This window comes from Hyla sarda, chromosome 6, assembly GCF_029499605.1.
Source record: "Hyla sarda isolate aHylSar1 chromosome 6, aHylSar1.hap1, whole genome shotgun sequence".
In the NCBI taxonomy this organism is placed as follows: domain Eukaryota; kingdom Metazoa; phylum Chordata; class Amphibia; order Anura; family Hylidae; genus Hyla; species Hyla sarda.
Window position 1 is genome coordinate 279,313,349 of NC_079194.1, and position 19,502 is coordinate 279,332,850.

The 19,502-nt window shown below is 45.1% G+C and overlaps 1 protein-coding gene across 3 annotated transcripts in view; it reads left to right on the forward strand.

The window, feature by feature from the left end:
• Positions 1-218: 218 nt before the first annotated feature.
• The window catches only part of LOC130277115 (solute carrier family 35 member F3-like), a 45,847-nt gene continuing 26,563 nt past the window's right edge, over positions 219-19,502 (forward strand). Inside the window, exon 1 of one of the 3 annotated variants that reach the window (XM_056527464.1) lies at positions 219-281. Coding sequence is in view for 2 of the 3 variants with exons in the window: in XM_056527463.1 (XP_056383438.1) it covers positions 7,692-7,782 (91 nt within the window). In the remaining variant the exon portion in view is untranslated. Of the gene's footprint in view, positions 282-7,593; positions 7,783-19,502 lie in introns of those variants that run through there. The other 2 variants (XM_056527463.1, XM_056527462.1) reach the window with 2 other exon arrangements.

Sequence of the window (19,502 nt, forward strand, 5' to 3'; positions counted from 1 at the left end):
AGTAAGAAGACAGGCTGCATAAGTGAAAAGCCGGGGGTGGGAGGAAGGGAGGGACGGAGGGTGTATTTATTCACAAACTGAAGGAACAAGCAGGTTATATATAGATATATTTGTGTGGATAACTTCATGAATATTCATGAGCCGGGCGGCAGCTCCGCCCAGCTAGAATGATGTGTGGCCGAGTCCCAGATGATAAGACCTCCCACTGAGTCCCAAGCCAGGGAATAACAGAAAACTAAAAATAAAGATATCTTAAGATCCGCTGAACCATTTTTAACCAGGTAAGGAGCGTTTTAATCAGGATCACTCGCACTACAAGCCTGTGTTACAGCTTTAGTGCAATTGATTCTGATGACAGATTTCCTTTAAATCCTTTTTAGGGTACGTTCACACAGTTTCTAATCTGCAGTTACAAATCCTGCGCATCAAATCTGCGCCGGATCCTGTATGTGTGAACGTACCCTTATAATATATTGAGCTATGTCTAGAATACCATGTCAAGCATAAACACTGTAGGGGACATCTATCAAAACCTGTCCAGAATAAAAGTTGCTTAGTTGTCCATAGTAACCAATCAGATTCTTTCTTAAATTTTTAAAAGGCCTCTGAAAATGAAAGAAGCGATCTGATTGGTTGCTATGGGCAACTCAGCAACTTTTCCTCTGGACAGATTTTGATAAATCTTCCCCATATGTTGGTATAAAAATATAGATATACACTGTGCAGTACATATGGGAATCTACTGAGCAGATAAAGTCCCATGAACAAGTTAGTGACTCCCCCTAGGTAATGCAGAATAGGCCATTGTTAAAAAATGATGTGGAAGCTCTTGTGTATACCTTTTGTTTACCCATTTTAGTTGATGGGCCATTTATCTTTTGTCTGCCATCTTGATTCGGCCCTGCTGGTATAGCTCTTCTTATATACAGCCTACATTTCCCAGAGGTGGGGAGGGGGTAGAAGGAGTCTCATCAAAGTGCAGCAATTGATAGACTAGAGACATAGAACATTGGTTCCCTTACTCACACTGCCTACATTGGATTTTCTCCTTGTCAACTATTACAAGCAGGAAACAGGAGAGCAGTGCCAAGCTGCATCTCATAAGTTACACTGAATAATCTGATGACATCGAATAGGTGGCTGTGTGAATCAGGAGAGTTGTATAACTCTGCAGCAAATCATTGTATGGACTTGTCTACTATGTCACTGCTCTCCTGGTCTCTTCAGATAGGGCAGTAAAGAGCTCTTCAGCAGCACTCTATACATGCAGGGACATACACAGAGGGTGGACCTGAATGGGGAGGGGCCTGAGAGGTGTCATGAGGGATCTGGTGATGACATAATCCAGTAATTCACAGAAAATCAAACACAGAGGAGTAATCCCTTTCTGTTACACAGTAGTATTCACCAGTGGTCTGTGTTGCTGTCACATGACCCAGATGCAATAAACAAATGTGGTGTCCCGGTACAGGACCTTGTCCTGTCCCTTGTCTAAGGTCCCCTCAGCTAGAGTCCCTCCATGTCATAGGGCTCTCCTGTAGGACTTACCACTAGTCACCTCATATAAATCTATTGTTTAATATATATTTAATGTATAGAAGATGTAGGAATAGGACCTTAGTGGTCACGTGATACGCAGTTGTAATGTATAAAATGCTTAAGGACCTTTGCAGGTCATGTGATGTACCCAGAGTTCACTGGGTTCATAACTTACAGGTTTGCCAGCCAATGAGCTTTTGCCCAGCCCTCTTAATATATAAGGGGCTGCTGCCACTAAATTCTCTCTCTTTGTTCCGGATTACCAAGCAAGCACATCTCATCATCTCATCAGCATCATCAATTTATCTAGGCCCAAAGCCTAAGAACCTGCAGCCACAAAACGTGAGTTACTCAAAGCTCAAACTACTGAATCCTGTGTGACTACTATCAGCTCAAATATTCTAAATTAGTAGCACAGTGGCTAGCATCCAAAGCTCATTGCTTCCAAGTCCCAGCAAACCTGTGAGGAATCTGTATCCCGGTTCACTCTTGAAAAGACTGTTATTTTCAATACCGTTGCCTAAAATCTGCAAGTAAAGTTTCTTCAGTTTACTTCATAAAATCTGCTGTGGCCACTCCGTTATTTTTCCATGCCGTTTGTGGGATGATTGGCGTTAGGAACATTACTATTCAGGAAACCGCACCCTGACGTCATGACATTCAAGGGTTACTACCACCAGACCCTACACTATTACCGCAACACCCTAGACACCATTACTCTCCTGGCACCACACAAATATATATGTACAGCTGAGCAGAGATAAAACAGATTGCAGTGCAGGAAAACTAGAAGTGAATTAGAATTATAGATGTGGTTTGTATGATATATGGGGTCTGTATGATACTGAGGGTCTCATACGTAGGTCTATGTTACACTGGGGGTTTGGTAGTGGGCGTCTGTATTATACTGCAGGTCTGATACTAGGGTCTGTATAATATTGGGGGGCTGAAATTTGGTTTTGTACTGTGGGGTTTGGGCGTCTGTGTTGTACTGCTATATAATTAGATTTAATTATGACTAACATTTGCTAACTCCATCTATTGACCAACACTTTTTAACCCGTTTCTAGGGCCACTTTAAAGGGGTACTCCGGTGGACAACAATTTTTTTTTTTTAATCAACTAGTGCCAGAGAGTTAAACATATTTGTAAATCTTATTCCCTCCAGTACTTATCAGCTGCTGTATGCTCCACGGGAAGTTCTTTTCTTTTTGAATTTCTTTCTTTGGTCAGACAGAAAATAAATTCTGACGTATACAGCAGCTGATAAGTACTGGAAGGGTTAAGATTTTTAAATAGAAGTCATTTACAAATATGTTTAACTTTCTGACACCAATTGATTTAAAAAAAAATAGTTTTCTACCGTAGTACCCCATTAAGTTCCTAATCCCCCTTGGTTCCTGAATACCTCTCAGTCAGGTTTTGCACTGCCTGCAATCTTATAACATGGTTCATTCCCACCACAAAATCACTATTTATACATAACATCTACTGAGGAAGAACTGATAAGAAACCAACAGAATCTGACAGCCGTGTAACTTCATGAATTGCACAATAAGATGACCGTCTGCACCGCCATACGGCTACATTCACATCTCATTTTTTGCATACGGTCGCCGTATCAGGGAACAAAAAACTGACACAACCCTTTGTATTTTAATGCTCAATTTGTTTTGCATTGATTGCAATGTTGTAAAAACTGCACAGTGCCCCCCCCCCCCGACCTACGATGGCCCCGACATACGATCATTTCAACATACGATGGCCTCTCAGAGGCCACCGCATGTTGAAGGCAGCATCAACATCCGATGCTTTTGTATGTCGGGGCCATCGCATAAACGGCTATCCGGCATCGCAGACTGCTTCAGCTGCCACCGGATAGCCGTTTACGGTGCCCCGTGTGGTCCGCTGACGATCACTTACCTGTCCTCTGGGCTCCGGCGTGTTCTCTTCGGGATCCCCTGCATCGTCGGCGCTCTCCATCGTCGTCATCACGTCGCTGCGCACGCCGTCCCGTCATCCAATAGGAGCGACGTGATGGCGTGGCGACGGAGAGCAAGGATGCCGGGGAAGCAGAGGCCTTGCTGGAGCATCGGGGACACCCCGGGGACGCGGCGACAGCGATGGAAGGCGTCATCCAGGGCAGCGGTGACGAGCAGTGACGGTCCGGAGCGGCGGGAACACGTGAGTACAACTTCCAATACCAGTGGTCTTCAACCTGCGGACCTCCAGATGTTGCAAAACTACAACTCCCAGCATGCCCGGACAGCCGTTGGCTGTCCGGGCATGCTGGGTGTTGTAGTTTTGCAAGATCTGGAGGTCCGCAGGTTGCAGACCACTGTCCTATACTTTACATTGCACGGATGCCTCAACATACGATGGTTTCAACAAATGATGGTCCGTTTGGAACGGATTACCATCGTATGTTGAGGGACCACTGTATACGGTTTTTATAACATTAAGAAAGATCCCAAAATCGGAAAGTCCCATGGCCAAAACCGTAGTAGACCGTAGTTTAGTTGTGTACAGTATCGTATGGGATGTCAAATAATACCTTTTTTTTCACACTGAAAACCGTATACAGCAACCCTATGTAAAAAACGTGATGTGAATGCACCCTTATATAACTAGGTCATTGACAAATCATCTGAGACCAAACACAACCTACTAGTTTGGAGCTATGTGAAGCAGCTATTCTATATTTTGCATTTGATTTTGATTTTCTTTTATTCGCGTGAACTGTACTTATGCAACAGACCACTGGATGGCATCGGTTCATCAACCAGCGCTTACACTTGGGTACAAAGGAACCTACAATATCACAATGAATCCTGCTCTATCTGAGGGCGGCATGAAGTAGTGACAGACGCTCATTTCTGCAGGGAGTCCATTTTATTTATGAGGTACAGGCTCTCGCTGCCCTCCTGCCACTCATCCTCCCTGGAGGGGAAAGGCAGAACATGATCCTGTGCACCTGACTTTTTTTCCAAACTAAATACCCCCTAAGATTGATAATCCCGATACTACTTGTTTGGAATATAGTACATAATCTCAAGCGCCAGTGACTAGATATAATAGCCACTAGCGCTTGACTTTCTGGAATGATTGCAGCCGGCACTTCGATTTGCCATTGCTTGAAGGGGCATAATTACCCATGTGCGCCATCTGCAGGCTCTTACTGCCACTTGTAGGCGGGGCAGGGTTTACGCTGAGGAATCTTCAGCATGAGATTTTGAGGTGGTCAGTGCCAACTGATTGAGTTGTCACTAGGACCGCGCTGATTTCACAGAAAGAATGACAAAGGTCAGCGGCAGAATACCAGTGGAAAAAATTAGCAAGCGTAATTTCTAAATGTAATTCCTCAGTCTGACTAGTCGCCTTAATCAGGTCATGTATGACAAGAAAAATGGCTGTTCGTAAAGAGTACCTGTCTCCAAACTAGACTTTTAATATATTGTTCTTATGTAATTATAAGACACTTTGCTATTAACTTGCTGTTAAAATTCTCCACCTTTATATGTTTTTAATGTGATTAAAAAAATGGCCACTAGGTGGCTCTGTTCTGTTACCTGCCACAAGTCAAACAGTAAGTTTAGTCTCCCCTCCGGCCTTGCATGAGACCAAATTCAGGAAGTGTGTGCGGGGCATGGTGAGGCACAGCTCTCGCAGGCTTCAGTGACGTCATGTGTGCTGGGGAACGCCCACTTTCTCCTGCCGGGAGCTCACACAATGTAAGTAAGAGGAAAGGTATGATACAGAGCTTTTTAAAGCTCAGAAAAATTTTTGAGGGTAGGAGGGGTATTAGGAATAGTTATGGAATATAATCTGAGTTAGTTTAGAAAATATGGTTTGATGACATACTCTTTAAGCCTAGTAATGCTGATCACATTGCAAAGTCCACACAGTCAGTTAAGGATGTACACATAGCACTACCATCTGCTGCTAGCTATGCTTTAATGATAATTTGAGTCTGGACCAGGATTTGTAACTTTAAAGGGGTATGCCGCCCCTAGACATCTTATCCCCTATCCAAAGGATAGGGGATAAGATGTCAGATCGCCACGGTGCTGCTGCTGGGGATCCCCGGGATCCCCGCTGCGGCACTGCACTATCATTACAGCACAGAGCGAGATCGCTCTGCACGTAATGACGCGCAATACAGGGGCCGGAGCATCGCTACGTCACGGCTCCGCCCCTCGTGATGTCGCGCCGTGCCCCTTTCAATACAAGTCTATGGGAGGGGGCGCGGCAGTCGTCACGCCCCCTGCCATAGACTTGCATTAAGGGGACGGGCCGTGATGTCACGAGGGGCGGAGCCATGACATCACGCGGCTCCGTCCCCTGTATCGCCCGTCATTACGACAGAGCGAACTCGCTCTGTGCTGTAATGATAGCGCAGTGCCGCAGCGGGGATCCCCGGGGTCCCCAACAGCGGCACCACGGCGATCTGACATCTTATCCCCTATCCTTTGGATAGGGGATAAGATGTCTGGGGGCGGCGTACCCCTTTAAGCAGTGGCATGTCCATCTTAAAGAAACAAGTCCTCGTCCAGCCTGTAATTTTTATTAATGCATCTCTAGCCACGGCTGGTAGCACTAATAGGCATTAATAAGCCCACATAATCAATTTTGGTTGCAACTGGGTAAGCAAAGAAACACAGCAAAAAAGCAAATGTGGGAACACAATTGGAAATGTGGTGAGAGTGTGGTGCCCATGAGAAGGATAGGGGTTGTACAGGCCAGCTGAGGGTAGTAAGCCCACTGGCAAAGTCTATTGTAGTGCCATGTATGGCTGGGTGGTCTTTGTGGGTGCCCCCATGTGCAGCTTTTGTAAAGTTCGGTCTTTTACAAATCAGAAAGTCCTTTGACCCTGCGGTACACATAGTGAGATGTGTGGGAGTGTACTTGTGATGTTGTGTGTACAATTAAGACAGTCTAGGCAAACTGGAAACTTGAAAACAGGGTTGCAGACAATAATTTCCCCTTACAGCACAGGGTTGCAAAGTTATAAAGTTCTTTAGGATGGGTGAGCAGAATTTGGTCACAGTTCTCTTGGTAGTTGCTCTGTAAGGCCCCTTCAACACTGCCGTTGAGCCCTGTCAGAGATCGTCTGTTTTTTTTTTGGTTAATCTGGAAGGGGCACATCAGGCAACAATGACTCCCGATGGCTCCCATTCCCTATTATGGGGTTCATCGGGCACCTTTGTTTTTTTTGATAGGAATATCAGGAGAAAAAAGACGTTGCATGATGTTTTATTTCTCCTTCTATTCTCCCAGGGTTTCACAATGGACGTCGCACGTCCATGTCACAACGGCAGTGTGAAAGTAACCTAAGCAGTTGCACTGACTGAAAGACTAAAGATATTCTTTACACTGTTTAGGTAGCTTGTGAAGGTGTATATACGGTCTACTTACATAACTCTCTACTGTAGAGGGTCTACATAGGTTGGTTCATTGTGGTGCAAATACTTGAGAGACTTTATCCCTGATTAAGTGCAGCACAATTCTCTATCAAAGACGGTTGTATGACGTCATGAGGGGGCGTGGTGTGACATCACAACCACGGCCGCCTGGATCCGCACATACTGGTGCTTCACAGAGATCACGGGGGGTCCCAGAGGTCAGACCCCCACAATGAGACATCTTATCCCCTATCCCAGCCATGGGTCAAATATGATTCAGGCAAGAGACAGTGTCCAAGAACTACAAATGATACACAGGCAATGGTCAGGGGATCTTTCTTTTAAAGGCCATCAGAATTGGTTTACATCTTGTTGATATGGCAATTGGATGCTTAGGCAGGTGATACCATCAGTGCCATGCTACGGTTATCAGGTGCACACATTGGCGAGCTGAGGAGGAGTGATGCCGGAGCAGGGAGTAGTATGTAACAATTTGTTGTGTAATAGTTCACCAATCTCTTGTTTGGGGGACATCCACCAGTCCTGTGAGGTAACATACAGTATGCTTACAAGGTTTCTGCCTGTGATCTACAATCTGGAGACAAGAACGTTGAATTAATCCTCTAATCTGTAACTGATCCTTTGCTATTAGTAGAAAGAGATAGAAAGAGAAATGAACCGTGCGATGTTGTTCAGACTGAAGCACAGAGAGCTCTGAGGAACGTGGGGAAGATTCTTATCAGATAAAATATGGAAGGAGAGAGTGTGAAGGTTCTGACGGCAAAAGTATCACCAACCACTCCTACGTCCTCCCTTACAATCAATGAGACGGAAGATACAGGTGAGTGGAAGCACTACTAGAGAAATCCTTATTCCACCCAGAGACTTCACCCCATGATGGATATTACCCTTACACTACTAGAGAAATCCTTATTCCACCCAGAGACTTCACCCCATGATGGATATTACCCTTACACTACTAGAGAAATCCTTATTCCACCCAGAGACTTCACCCCATGATGGATATTACCCTTACACTACTAGAGAAATCCTTATTCCACCCAGAGACTTCACCCCATGATGGATATTACCCTTACACTGCTAGAGAAATCATTATTCCACCCAGAGACTTCACCCCATGATGGATATTACCCTTACACTGCTAGAGAAATCATTATTCCACCCAGAGACTTCACCCCATGATGGATATTACCCTTACACTGCTAGAGAAATCATTATTCCACCCAGAGACTTCACCCCATGATGGATATTACCCTTACACTACTAGAGAAATCATTATTCCACCCAGAGACTTCACCCCATGATGGATATTACCCTTATACTATTAGAGAAATCATTATTCCACCCAGAGACTTCACCCCATGATGGATATTACCCTTACACTACTAGAGAAATCCTTATTCCACCCAGAGACTTCACCCCATGATGGATATTACCCTTACACTGCTAGAGAAATCATTATTCCACCCAGACACTTCACCCCATGATGGATATTACCCTTACACTACTAGAGAAATCATTATTCCACCCAGAGACTTCACCCCATGATGGATATTACCCTTACACTACTAGAGAAATCATTATTCCACCCAGAGACTTCACCCCATGATGGATATTACCCTTACACTGCTAGAGAAATCATTATTCCACCCAGAGACTTCACCCCATGATGGATATTACCCTTACACTACTAGAGAAATCATTATTCCACCCAGAGACTTCACCCCATGATGGATATTACCCTTACACTACTAGAGTAATCCTTATTCCACCCAGAGACTTCACCCCATGATGGATATTACCCTTACATACCGTTCACACTACGGAATTTACATGCGTTGAATTGAGCTCCGGAATTTGACTGCGTGAACCTTAAAGGAGATATCCAGTGGTGACTCAGTGGTGAACAGCTTATCCCCTATCCTAAGGATAGGGGATAAGTTGCAGATCGCGGGGGGTCCGACAGCTGGGGCCCCCTGCGATCTCCTGTACGGAGCCCCGACAGCCTGCGGGAAGGGGGCGTGTCGACCTCCGCATGAGGCGGCGGCCGACACGCCCCCTCAATACAACGCTATGGCAGAGCCGAAGCGCTGCCTTCGGCAATCTCCGGCTCTGCCATAGAGATGTATTGAGGGGGCGTGTCGGCCGCCGCCTCGTGCGGGGGTCGACACCCGCTATCTGGGCCGAGAGCCGGGGCCCCGTACAGAGAGATCGCAGGGGGCCCCAGCGGTCGGACCCCCCGCGATCTCAAACTTATCCCCTATCCTTAGGATAGGGGATACGTTTTTCACCACTGGACTACCCCTTTAACATTGTTGTGACTGGGCCTTCCGCGGACCCATTCACACCGCAGAGTTTTTTTGGAGACCTTCGCTCCTGAGCCAGTTCTATACATGGTTAGCACCTTCATGATGTATGTACATCTGTTCCCGTATCCTGTGTTTGGGAGCCATTTCTTGGTGTTCTCCTTTAAGATCTTTAGAATTAGAAGCTTGACAATGCTGTTAGAAAGATGCCATTTTCTCTATGCGTGGTGAGGACCAATTTAGCCCCCTACCTTATAGACAAATGACCTTTAACAACAGGAATTTTAAGAAAGATACATTTTGTTACTTTTTCAATTTTTTTTGCCTTACCTAGGTGGCTGATCTTCCCTGTGGGTGATCTCCTTTTCAGTCGGCCATATACAGCATGTCTCAGTGTTTGTGTAAAACGTGACTTTTCAGTTCTGAAATATCACAGAATGAATTCTCCCCACAGATTGCTTTATTTTCAGCAATGTCACGTTGTCTTTTCCCTGCAGTCTATCACATGATCTTTCTTTTCTGCAAACCATCATACTGTTCCATTGTCTGTGTGGAGCATCAAGGCTCTGCTGTCATTACTAATGTTAGACACTGTCAGTAATATGGTGTCTTCTGTGTGTTTTGTTTATTATGTTACTCTAGTAGAGTACCCGGCGTTGTCAGGTTGTTCTTTCCTAAACCTTGTGGGAGAGGAAAGACAAGATAGGAGCAAACTCTTGTCCTCGTATCTATTCCTCATATCCCTTTCTCATCTCTCAAGCTCATATCCTGTCCTCACATCCCAGCCTAATTTCCCAACCTCATACCCCCTCCTCATATCCTGACCTCATATCCCGACCTCATACCCCCTCCTCATATCCTGACCTCATATCCCGACCTCATACCCCCTCCTCATATCCCTTTCTCATATCCCATCCTCACATCCCGTCTTTGTATCCCATTCTCATATCCTGACCTCATATCCCTTTCTCATATCTCGTCCTCACATCCAGTCCTCATATCCTGTCCTCACATCCCGTCCTCATATCCCGTCCTCATATCCTGTCCTCATATCCCGTCCTCATATCCTGTCCTCACATCCCGTCCTCATATCCTGTCCTCACATCCCATCCTCATATCCTGACCTCATATCCTGTCCTCACATCCCATCCTCATATCCTGACCTCATATCCTGTCCTCATATCCTGTCCTCATATCCCGTCCTCATATCCTGTCCTTATATCCCGTCCTCATATCCTGTCCTCACATCCCGTCCTCATATCCTGTCCTCACATCCCATCCTCATATCCTGACCTCATATCCTGTCCTCACATCCCGTCCTCATATCCCGTCCTCATATCCTGTTTTCACATCCCATCCTCATATCCTGACCTCATATCCAGTACTCACATCCCAGGATTATATCCCAACCTCATATCCCATCTCCATATACCGTCCTCACATCCCATCCTCATATCCCATTCTCATATCCTGACCTCATATCCCTTTCTCATATCTCGTCCTCACATCCCGTCCTCATATCCCGTCCTCATATCCTGACCTCATATCTCGTCCTCATATCCTGACCTCATATCCCGTCCTCACATCCCATCCTCATATCCCGTCCTCATATCCTTTCCTCACATCCCATCCTCATATCCTGACCTCATACCCAGTACTCACATCCCAGGATTATATCCCAACCTCATATCCCATCCCCATGTACCGTCCTCACATCCTATCCTCATATCTCAACCTCATATTTAGTCCTGACATTCCAGCTTCATATTCCATCTTCATATCCTGGCCTCATATTCCATCCTCATATGCCCTCCTCATATCCCTTTCTTATATTCCATCCTCGTATTGGGCAAAAACTGTGTTTTCAGCTTCAGCCAAAACAAAAATCAGGTCCAGAAATAGAAGAAACGTGGCTTGTGGGAGTGACATGGATTTTGTTAGGGGTGTGAATTGTAAGCTGGACTGACATACTCATTGGGAGATGTAGAGCGGAACTTGTGGAGTAATGTACTGGATGTCCCATAGACTTACATTACTTCAGACAAACAACCCTGTCCTTACGTAAGGGGGTTTGTTAGAGTTGATTTAACTTTCCTATATTTTTTTTGACATAAAAGTAACATACCAAGTTTCATCAAAATATCTCCAGCAGTTACCAAGCAATACACAGTTTTTTCTTTTTTTCTAGCAAAAACATTGGAGAGATCCCACCACCTCATCAGTCGAATGACTGTCCAATTTATCTTCTTCCTGGGACTTCTCCTTCTCATGGAATGGTTTATCTGCTATCCCTGCCAGAAACCCAACCCAAGCGGCGGAGGGGAAACGTACAATACACTGAGCTTGAAAAAAGTGTGTTTAAAAAGTCCTCCCTGCCATTCTTGGGATACATTTTTCCAATACCAGTCTGCAAAATGATCTGGACAAGTTGTCTGCCCTCTTGAACTGTCTATAGACAATTTATTCCCAATTTGTCCTCCCTAACAGTCTCAATATCCGCCCTGACCAAGAAAGAGATGGAGGCCAATAACTTATGTTATAATTCTGTTCTGTTCTTAATGTAATATACACTGTGTGTTCTGCTGACACCTAATGGTATTTTTGTGACAAGGCAAGAGCCAATAATATTAATACATGAGACACCTAAATGGGATAAAAGGCCCTAGAAGGTCCCTTCTTGAAAGAATGTTTGAGTGAGTAGCTAGTGTGGAGAGAGCCTGGATGGCATTAGTGCCTTAAAGGGGTACTCCGCCCCTAGACATCTTTTCCCCTATCCATGGAAAGGGGATAAGATGTCTGATCACGGAGGTCCTGCCGATAGGGACCCCCACGATCTCCCTGCTGCACCCAGTGTTCGTTTAGACCGTCGGGTGCAGCGCCAGAGGCTCGTGACGTCATGGCCACGCCTGCTTGTGATGTCACGGCCACGCCCCCTCAATGCAAGTCTTTGGGAGGGGGCATAACATAAGTTGTACAAGTGCCTCACTGCATTCATGGACCTGTCAGGTATTCAGGCCAGGTCCTGTCATCAGGGTAGCTGAAGTGGCTACAAGTATTTGCTTATACCCTGCAGTTGGGAATTGTAGAGTATTTGTGAGACTAAAATGTGATAGCTTGAGGTGTAGGGTTGAATAGGGGTGTTGCAATGTAGTGTTGCTGGGTTTAGGATTAACTCCTGATTGTCGTGACGCCAGGGTGCGGGCTTCCTCTGTATCTATATGTCTTACTGCCACCCATCCCAAGAGCGATAGGGAGGAATAAAGGATTGTCCACAGCCGGAATTGTAATAAACTTGAAGTAACTTTACTGCAGATTTTATGCAGGATGCAATTAACAACAGTCTTTACAAGAGGACCGGGATTTAGGCTCCTCACAGGTTGGCTGGGACATAGGAAATAAGCTTTGATTCCTTTTGTACGCTGTTCCACTGAATTTAGGGGTATGTTTAGGTTCAGTAGTCACGTAGGATTTGGTAAAATGGAGTTGGATTAACTCACGGTTTAGAATGCGGCTGCAGTGAAAGGCTTCAGGCCTAGATTGTCTTGTCACTGCAATAACAGATCTGCTTTCTTTCATATCCAGGATACAAGAGAGCGATTATTGGATACAGCACCCTTATATACAGAAGGGGCAGGATCAAAGCTTATTGGTTCCCCAAACCTGTCCGTCCTAGTACAAAGCATTATGGTACATCACATGACCTATCACATGACCCAAAGGTCCTTAACCTATGCATTACAGAATTATTAAATATCACATGACCTAAGGTCCTGTACATTAATTACACTACAGGGTGAGCCATTTATATGGATACACCTTAATAAAATGGGAATTGTTGGTGATATTAACTTCCTGTTTGTGGCACATTAGTATATGTGAGGGGGGAAACTTTTCAAGATGGGTGGTGAGCATGGCGGCCATTTTGAAGTCGGCCCTTTTGAATCCAACTTTTGTTTTTTCAATAGGAAGAGGTTCATGTGACACATCAAACTTATTGGGAATAACACAAGAAAAACAATGATGTGCTTAGTTTTAATGTAACTTTATTCTTTCATGAGTTATTTACAAGTTTCTGACCACTTATAAAATGTGTTCAATGTGCTGCTCATAGCAACACCGCAGGAGAAATGCTAGCACAGGCTTCCAGTATCCGTAGTTTCAGGTGCTGCACATCTCGTATCTTCACAGAATAGACAATTGCCTTCAGATGACCCCAAAGATAAAAGTCTAAGGGGGTCAGATCGGGAGACCTTGGGGGCCATTCAGCTGGCCCACGACGACCAATCCACTTTCCAGGAAACTGTTCATCTAGGAATGCTCGGACCTGACACCCATAATGTGGTGGTCACCATCTTGCTGGAAAAACTCAAGGAACGTGCAGCTTCAGTGCATTAAGAGGGAAACACATCATCATGGAGCAATTTCGCATATCCAGTGGCCTTGAGGTTTCCATTGATGAAGAATGGCCCCACTATCTTTGTACCCCATATACCACACCATACCATCAATTTTTGTGTTCCAACAGCCTTGGAGGGATCTATCCAATGTGGGTTAGTGTCAGACCAATAGCAGTGGTTTTGTTTGTCAACTTCACCATTCACATAAAAGTTTGCCTCATCACTGAACAAAATCTTCTGCGTAAACTGAGGGTCCTGTTCCAATTTTTGTTTTGCCCATTCTACAGCACCTGAAACTACAGATACTGGAAGCCTGTGCTAGCATTTCTCCTGCGGTGTTGCTATCAGTGTGTGAAGAGTGGGAGAAGAGGGTTGCATTGACAATCCAACACAATGGGCAGGGTTGTTCTTGTGAAATTCCCAATAAGTTTGATGGGTCACATGACCCACTTCCTATTGAAAAAACTAAAGTTGGATTCAAAATGGCCGACTTCAAAATGGCCACCATGGTCACCACCCATCTTGGAAAGTTTCCCCCCTCACATATACTAATGTGCCACAAACAGGAAGTTAATATCACCAACCATTCCCATTTTATTAAGGTGTATCCATATAAATGGCCCACCCTGTATATGCTTTAATCGTTTTTTTGCCCAGAAAACCCCTTTAAATCTTTAGAGACTAATCAAGAGAAAAAATATCCCTTGTCTACAATTTGCAACCTGTTACGTCTACTGAATTTTGGATCATCTGCAATGTTTTACGTCTATCAGCTGTAAACCCTTGTTGTCTGGCTGCTATTAAACCTATACTGCCTTCAGCACCCTAAGCTTCCCTCTACTCTTCGCTGGGCCTGTTACAACCCTATAGGGACTGGAAATACCTGTGGCCACTAGTGATGTCGCGAACATAACATTTTCGGTTCGCGAACAGCAAACACGAACAGCAAATGTTCGCGAACCGGGCGAACCGCCATTGACTTCAATGGGCAGGCGAATTTTAACACCCACAGGGACTCTTTCTGGCCACAATAGTGATTTAAAAGTTGTTTCAAGGGGACTAACACCTGGACTGTGGCGTGCTGGAGGGGGATCCATGGCAAAACTCCCATGGAAAATTACATAGTTGATGCAGAGTCTGGTTTTAATCCATAAAGGGCATAAATGACCTATTATTCCTAAATTCTTTGGAATAACGTGCTTTAGCCCCCTTTAGGCAGCACATAGAGCCCCCTTTAGGCATCACATAGTTAGAGCCCCCCTTTAGGCAGCACATAGATTCCCCCATATTAGGCAGCACATAGTTAGAGCCCCCCTTTAAGCAGCACATAGGTAGAGCCTCCCTTTAGGCAGCACATAGAGCCCCCTTTAGGCAGCACATAGTTAGATCCCCCCTTTAGGCATCACATAGCTAGATCCCCCCTTTAGGCAGCACATAGATTTCCCCATATTAGGCAGCACATAGTTAGAGACCCCCTTTAGGCAGCACATAGGTAGAGCCTCCCTTTAATCAGCACATAGAGCGCCCTTTAGGCAGCACATAGTTAGATCCCCCCTTTAGGCATCACATAGTTAGATCCCCCCTTTAGGCAGCACATAGATTCCCCCATATTAGGCAGCACATAGTTAGAGCCCCCTTTAGGCAGCACATATTTAGATCCCCTTTAGGCAGCACATAGATTCCCCCATTTTAGGCAGCACATAGTTAGAGCTCCCCTTTAGGCAGCACATATTTAGATCCCCTTCAGGCAGCACATAGATTCCCCCATTTTAGGCAGCACATAGTTAGAGCTCCCCTTTAGGCAGCACTGGTTTTATTTCACAGCCAAAAAAGGTATTTTTTTATTTTTATTTTAACAACTGTCACACTAAATGTGATTTGCACTAGTGTGACAATGAGCAAAAAAGGTTGCCAGCGGAGTTCCCCTTTTAACCCCTTAAGGACCGGGGTTTTTTCCGTTTTTGCATTTTCGTTTTTTGCTCCTTGCCTTTAAAAAATCATAACTCTTTTAATTTTGCACCTAAAAATCCATATGATGGCTTATTTTTTGCACCACCAATTCTACTTTGTAATGACGTCAGTCATTGTGCCCAAAAATCTACGGTGAAACGGGAAAAAAAATCATTGTGAGACAAAATTGAAAAAAAAAACGCCATTTTGTAACTTTTGGGGGCTTCCGTTTCTACGTAGTACATTTTTCGGTAAAAATGACACCTTACCTTTATTCTGTAGGTCCATATGATTAAAATGATACCCTACTTATACAGGTTTGAATTTGTCGCACTTCTGGAAAAAATCATAACTTCATGCAGAAAAATTTATACGTTTAAAATTGTCATCTTCTGACCCCTATAACTTTTTTATTTTTCCGTGTATGGGGCGGTATGAGGGCTCATTTTTTGCGCCGTGATCTGAAGTTTTTAACGGTACCATTTTTGCATTGATAGGACTTATTGATCATTTCATTCATTTTTTCATGATATAAAAAGTGACCAAAAATGCACTATTTTGGACTTTGGAATTTTTTTGCGCGCACGCCATTGACCGTGTGGTTTAATTAACGATATATTTTTATAATTCGGACATTTCCGCACGCGGCGATACCATTTATGTTTATTTTTATTTTTATTTACACTGTGTTTTTTCTTTTATGGGAAAAGGGGGGTGATTCAAACTTTTAATAGGGAAGGGGTTAAATGATGTTTATTCACTTTTTTTTTGCACTTTTTTTTTGCAGTGTTATAGGTCCCATAGGGACCTATCACACTGCACACACTGATCTTTTACATTGATCACTGGTTTCTCATAAGAAACCAGTGATCGATGATTCTGCCGCATGACTGCTCATGCCTGGATCTCAGGCACTGAGCAGTCATTCGGCGATCGGACAGCGAGGAGGCAGGTAGGGGCCCTCCCGCTGTCCTGTCAGCTGTTCGGGATGCCGCGATTTCACCGCGGCTATCCCGAACAGCCCACTGAGCTAGCCGGCATGCTTTCGGTTTCACTTTAGACGCGGCGTTCAACTTTGAACGCCGCGTCTAAAGGGTTAATAGCGCGCGGCACAGCGATCAATGCCGCGCGCTATTAGCCACGGGTCCCGGCCGTTGTTAGAGGCCGGGCCCGAACCGCTATGACGCTATAGATCGGGAGTGGACACATGACGTTCCAGTACGTCATGTGTCCTTAAGGGATTAAGCAGAGGTCCCCAACCAGGGTGCCTCCAGCAGTTGCAAGACACACGGACTGAACTTATAGCCCTTTTAATACTGTAGTTAGTTGCTTGAAGGAAATTAAGTTTTACACCTGAGTACCCCTTTTAACCAGCGGTTCCCACCCAACCAGGGTGCCTCCAGCTGTTGCAAGACACACGGACTGAACTTATAGCCCTTTTAATACTGTAGTTAGTTGATTGAAGGAACTTAAGTTTTACACTGGAGTACCCCTTTTAACCAGCGGTCTCCTCCCAAACAGGGTGCCTCCAGCTGTTGCAAAACACACGGACTGAACTTATAGCCCTTTTAATACTGTAGTTAGTTGCTTGAAGGAACTTAAGTTTTACACTGGAGTACCCCTTTTAACCAGCGGTTCCCTCCCAACCAGGGTGCCTCCAGCTGTTGCAAGACACACGGACTGATATTTGAGCCCTAAAAAGGGCTTTTTTGGGTGCTGTCCTTAAAGCAGATGTTACACTAGTGCTTTAGGAGTAAAGTGGACCCTGAATACACCACCTAGCAGCAACTTAGCTATCGCTTTCCCTATTACAGCAGGAGCAGCTTCTCTGTCCCTCCACTTTCTAAGCCTGCAGCATGCCGAATAAAGGTAAAATGGCGTCCGTGCAGGAGGTAGGAGGGTCTGGAAGTGAGGGACTGCTGCTGATTGGCTGTAATGTGTCTGCTGACTCTGACTCACAGGGTCAAAGTTTACCGCAATGTTAAAGTATAGGGGGCGAATCGAACTTCACATATGTTCGCCCGGCGATGCGAACGCGAACATGCTAAGTTCGCCGGCGAACAATTCGTGACATCTCTAGTGGCCACCCCTTAAGCTTGTGAAACCACAAGGCCCTGCCTGCCATGCAGGTGCCCAATATGATGTGTTCCCTTATATAGTCTTCCAGAATGAATGCAGTAGCGCCATAGTTAGGTCATCCAATCTGAGTGGGCATGAGTTTGGACCACAGTGTACAATCTAGCCTATTCCGGAAGCCCCATTCTTTGGTTTCGGAACCCTGGTAAATTTTAAAGCCTACAAAGTAGAGTAAAAAGTATTAAAGTTACAAAATAATGTGCAAATAATACTATTTAAAAAAACTTACAGAAATACAATAAAATACACACCTATTAAAATAAAAACATGAATAACAACTACCAAAAAATATACACATGCCCTGAGGTGAATATGGAAAATAACAGTAAGTGAAACCTACGGTGGTCATATTGTCTGGTGTTCCGTGACAGGCCTACCATAGAGGGAGTATATTGCCATTTCCTATTTTAGCACATACACTGATACGCTATAGAATACATACATATACATATATATATATATATATATATATATATATATACAGTATATGTTGTGCAGGTCCCCTGTTTATGGACAGAATAGCTGTTACTTATTTGGGCAAGGCAAGGTGTGACCTATGTGGCTGTGCTCGTGGAGCAGAGTGGCTTGGTTGATGCAACCTAGACTGCTTAGACCCCATTTACCTTACTAACCACCTTAATTACCCCTCCCCATCCCCTTACTTACTTAATTTAATAACATCACAACCATATACCTTTTTTGTATGGATGAAGGTTGGCCACAGCCTTTATTTATAAATAACCATATAAATAACCATAAATATAATATAAAACAAGGCATCAATGGCTTCTTGTCACTCTGGGAGGTATTGTCACACCCTCCGGTGTACAGGTCTACCCCAGGATGACCCGCTTATCTTCTTTTCCGCCACAGAGAAGACCAGTTAGCCCTACACTGGGCTCCGACCCCCACCCATGAGGCACATGATCCGCCCGCATAATGGTCAGAAGCTCCGCCAACGGTGTGGAACAGAGATCGTTACCACCGACATGTAAGGCAAGTAGCACCGGCCCCTGGGTCAACCAACTGATGCTCACCACCTCAGCCAATACCTGGGGCCACCTCACCCCCCGATACCTCTCCAACAAATCTCCACATCTTAGAATCCCAGGTTCCTGCTGCCAGGACGGTTCTCAGCATGTTGAGCTGGCCAGAAAACGTACGAGTGCCCCAGCACCCACACCACCTGCCGAACACCACTTGTGAAAACAAAACTCAGAAATCAACCAGCAAATCCGGGCGGGTATACCTAGCATAACACGCAGACCGCCAATGCCCCACATGCTGCACCTCTGCTTCCGGCAAACTCATACACGCTGCCTCTGTAGCAGACCCAATCCGAAAAGAATGAGTGCCGAACTCACTTAAATCCAGTCCCATTGAGGACATGCACTGCCCTAAAAAAGGAAAAAACACCAAAGGAGGACACCAAAAGAAAAGGACATGCAATCCCCGACACAGCATATAACACAAGCCAAGACCCGCGACCCGCCTGGCTGATCTTGGATTTGCAAATGCAAAAACATTGGACTCCTCGAGGCCACTATGCCTGAAACGGGAAGGCGGGAGCAACTCCCCAATCTGCATGGCCCTGAAAAAAGCTAGCGCAAAAGGCGTGGAAAACAAAACCCACTCAAAACACGACGAGCACACACCCCGTGTCGCCTCAACCAAGCGACACAACAACGGAAAGGAAACCGGGCGCCGGACATCAAGACCAACCTGCTCGAGGGACCAACCTTTTAGGGCCT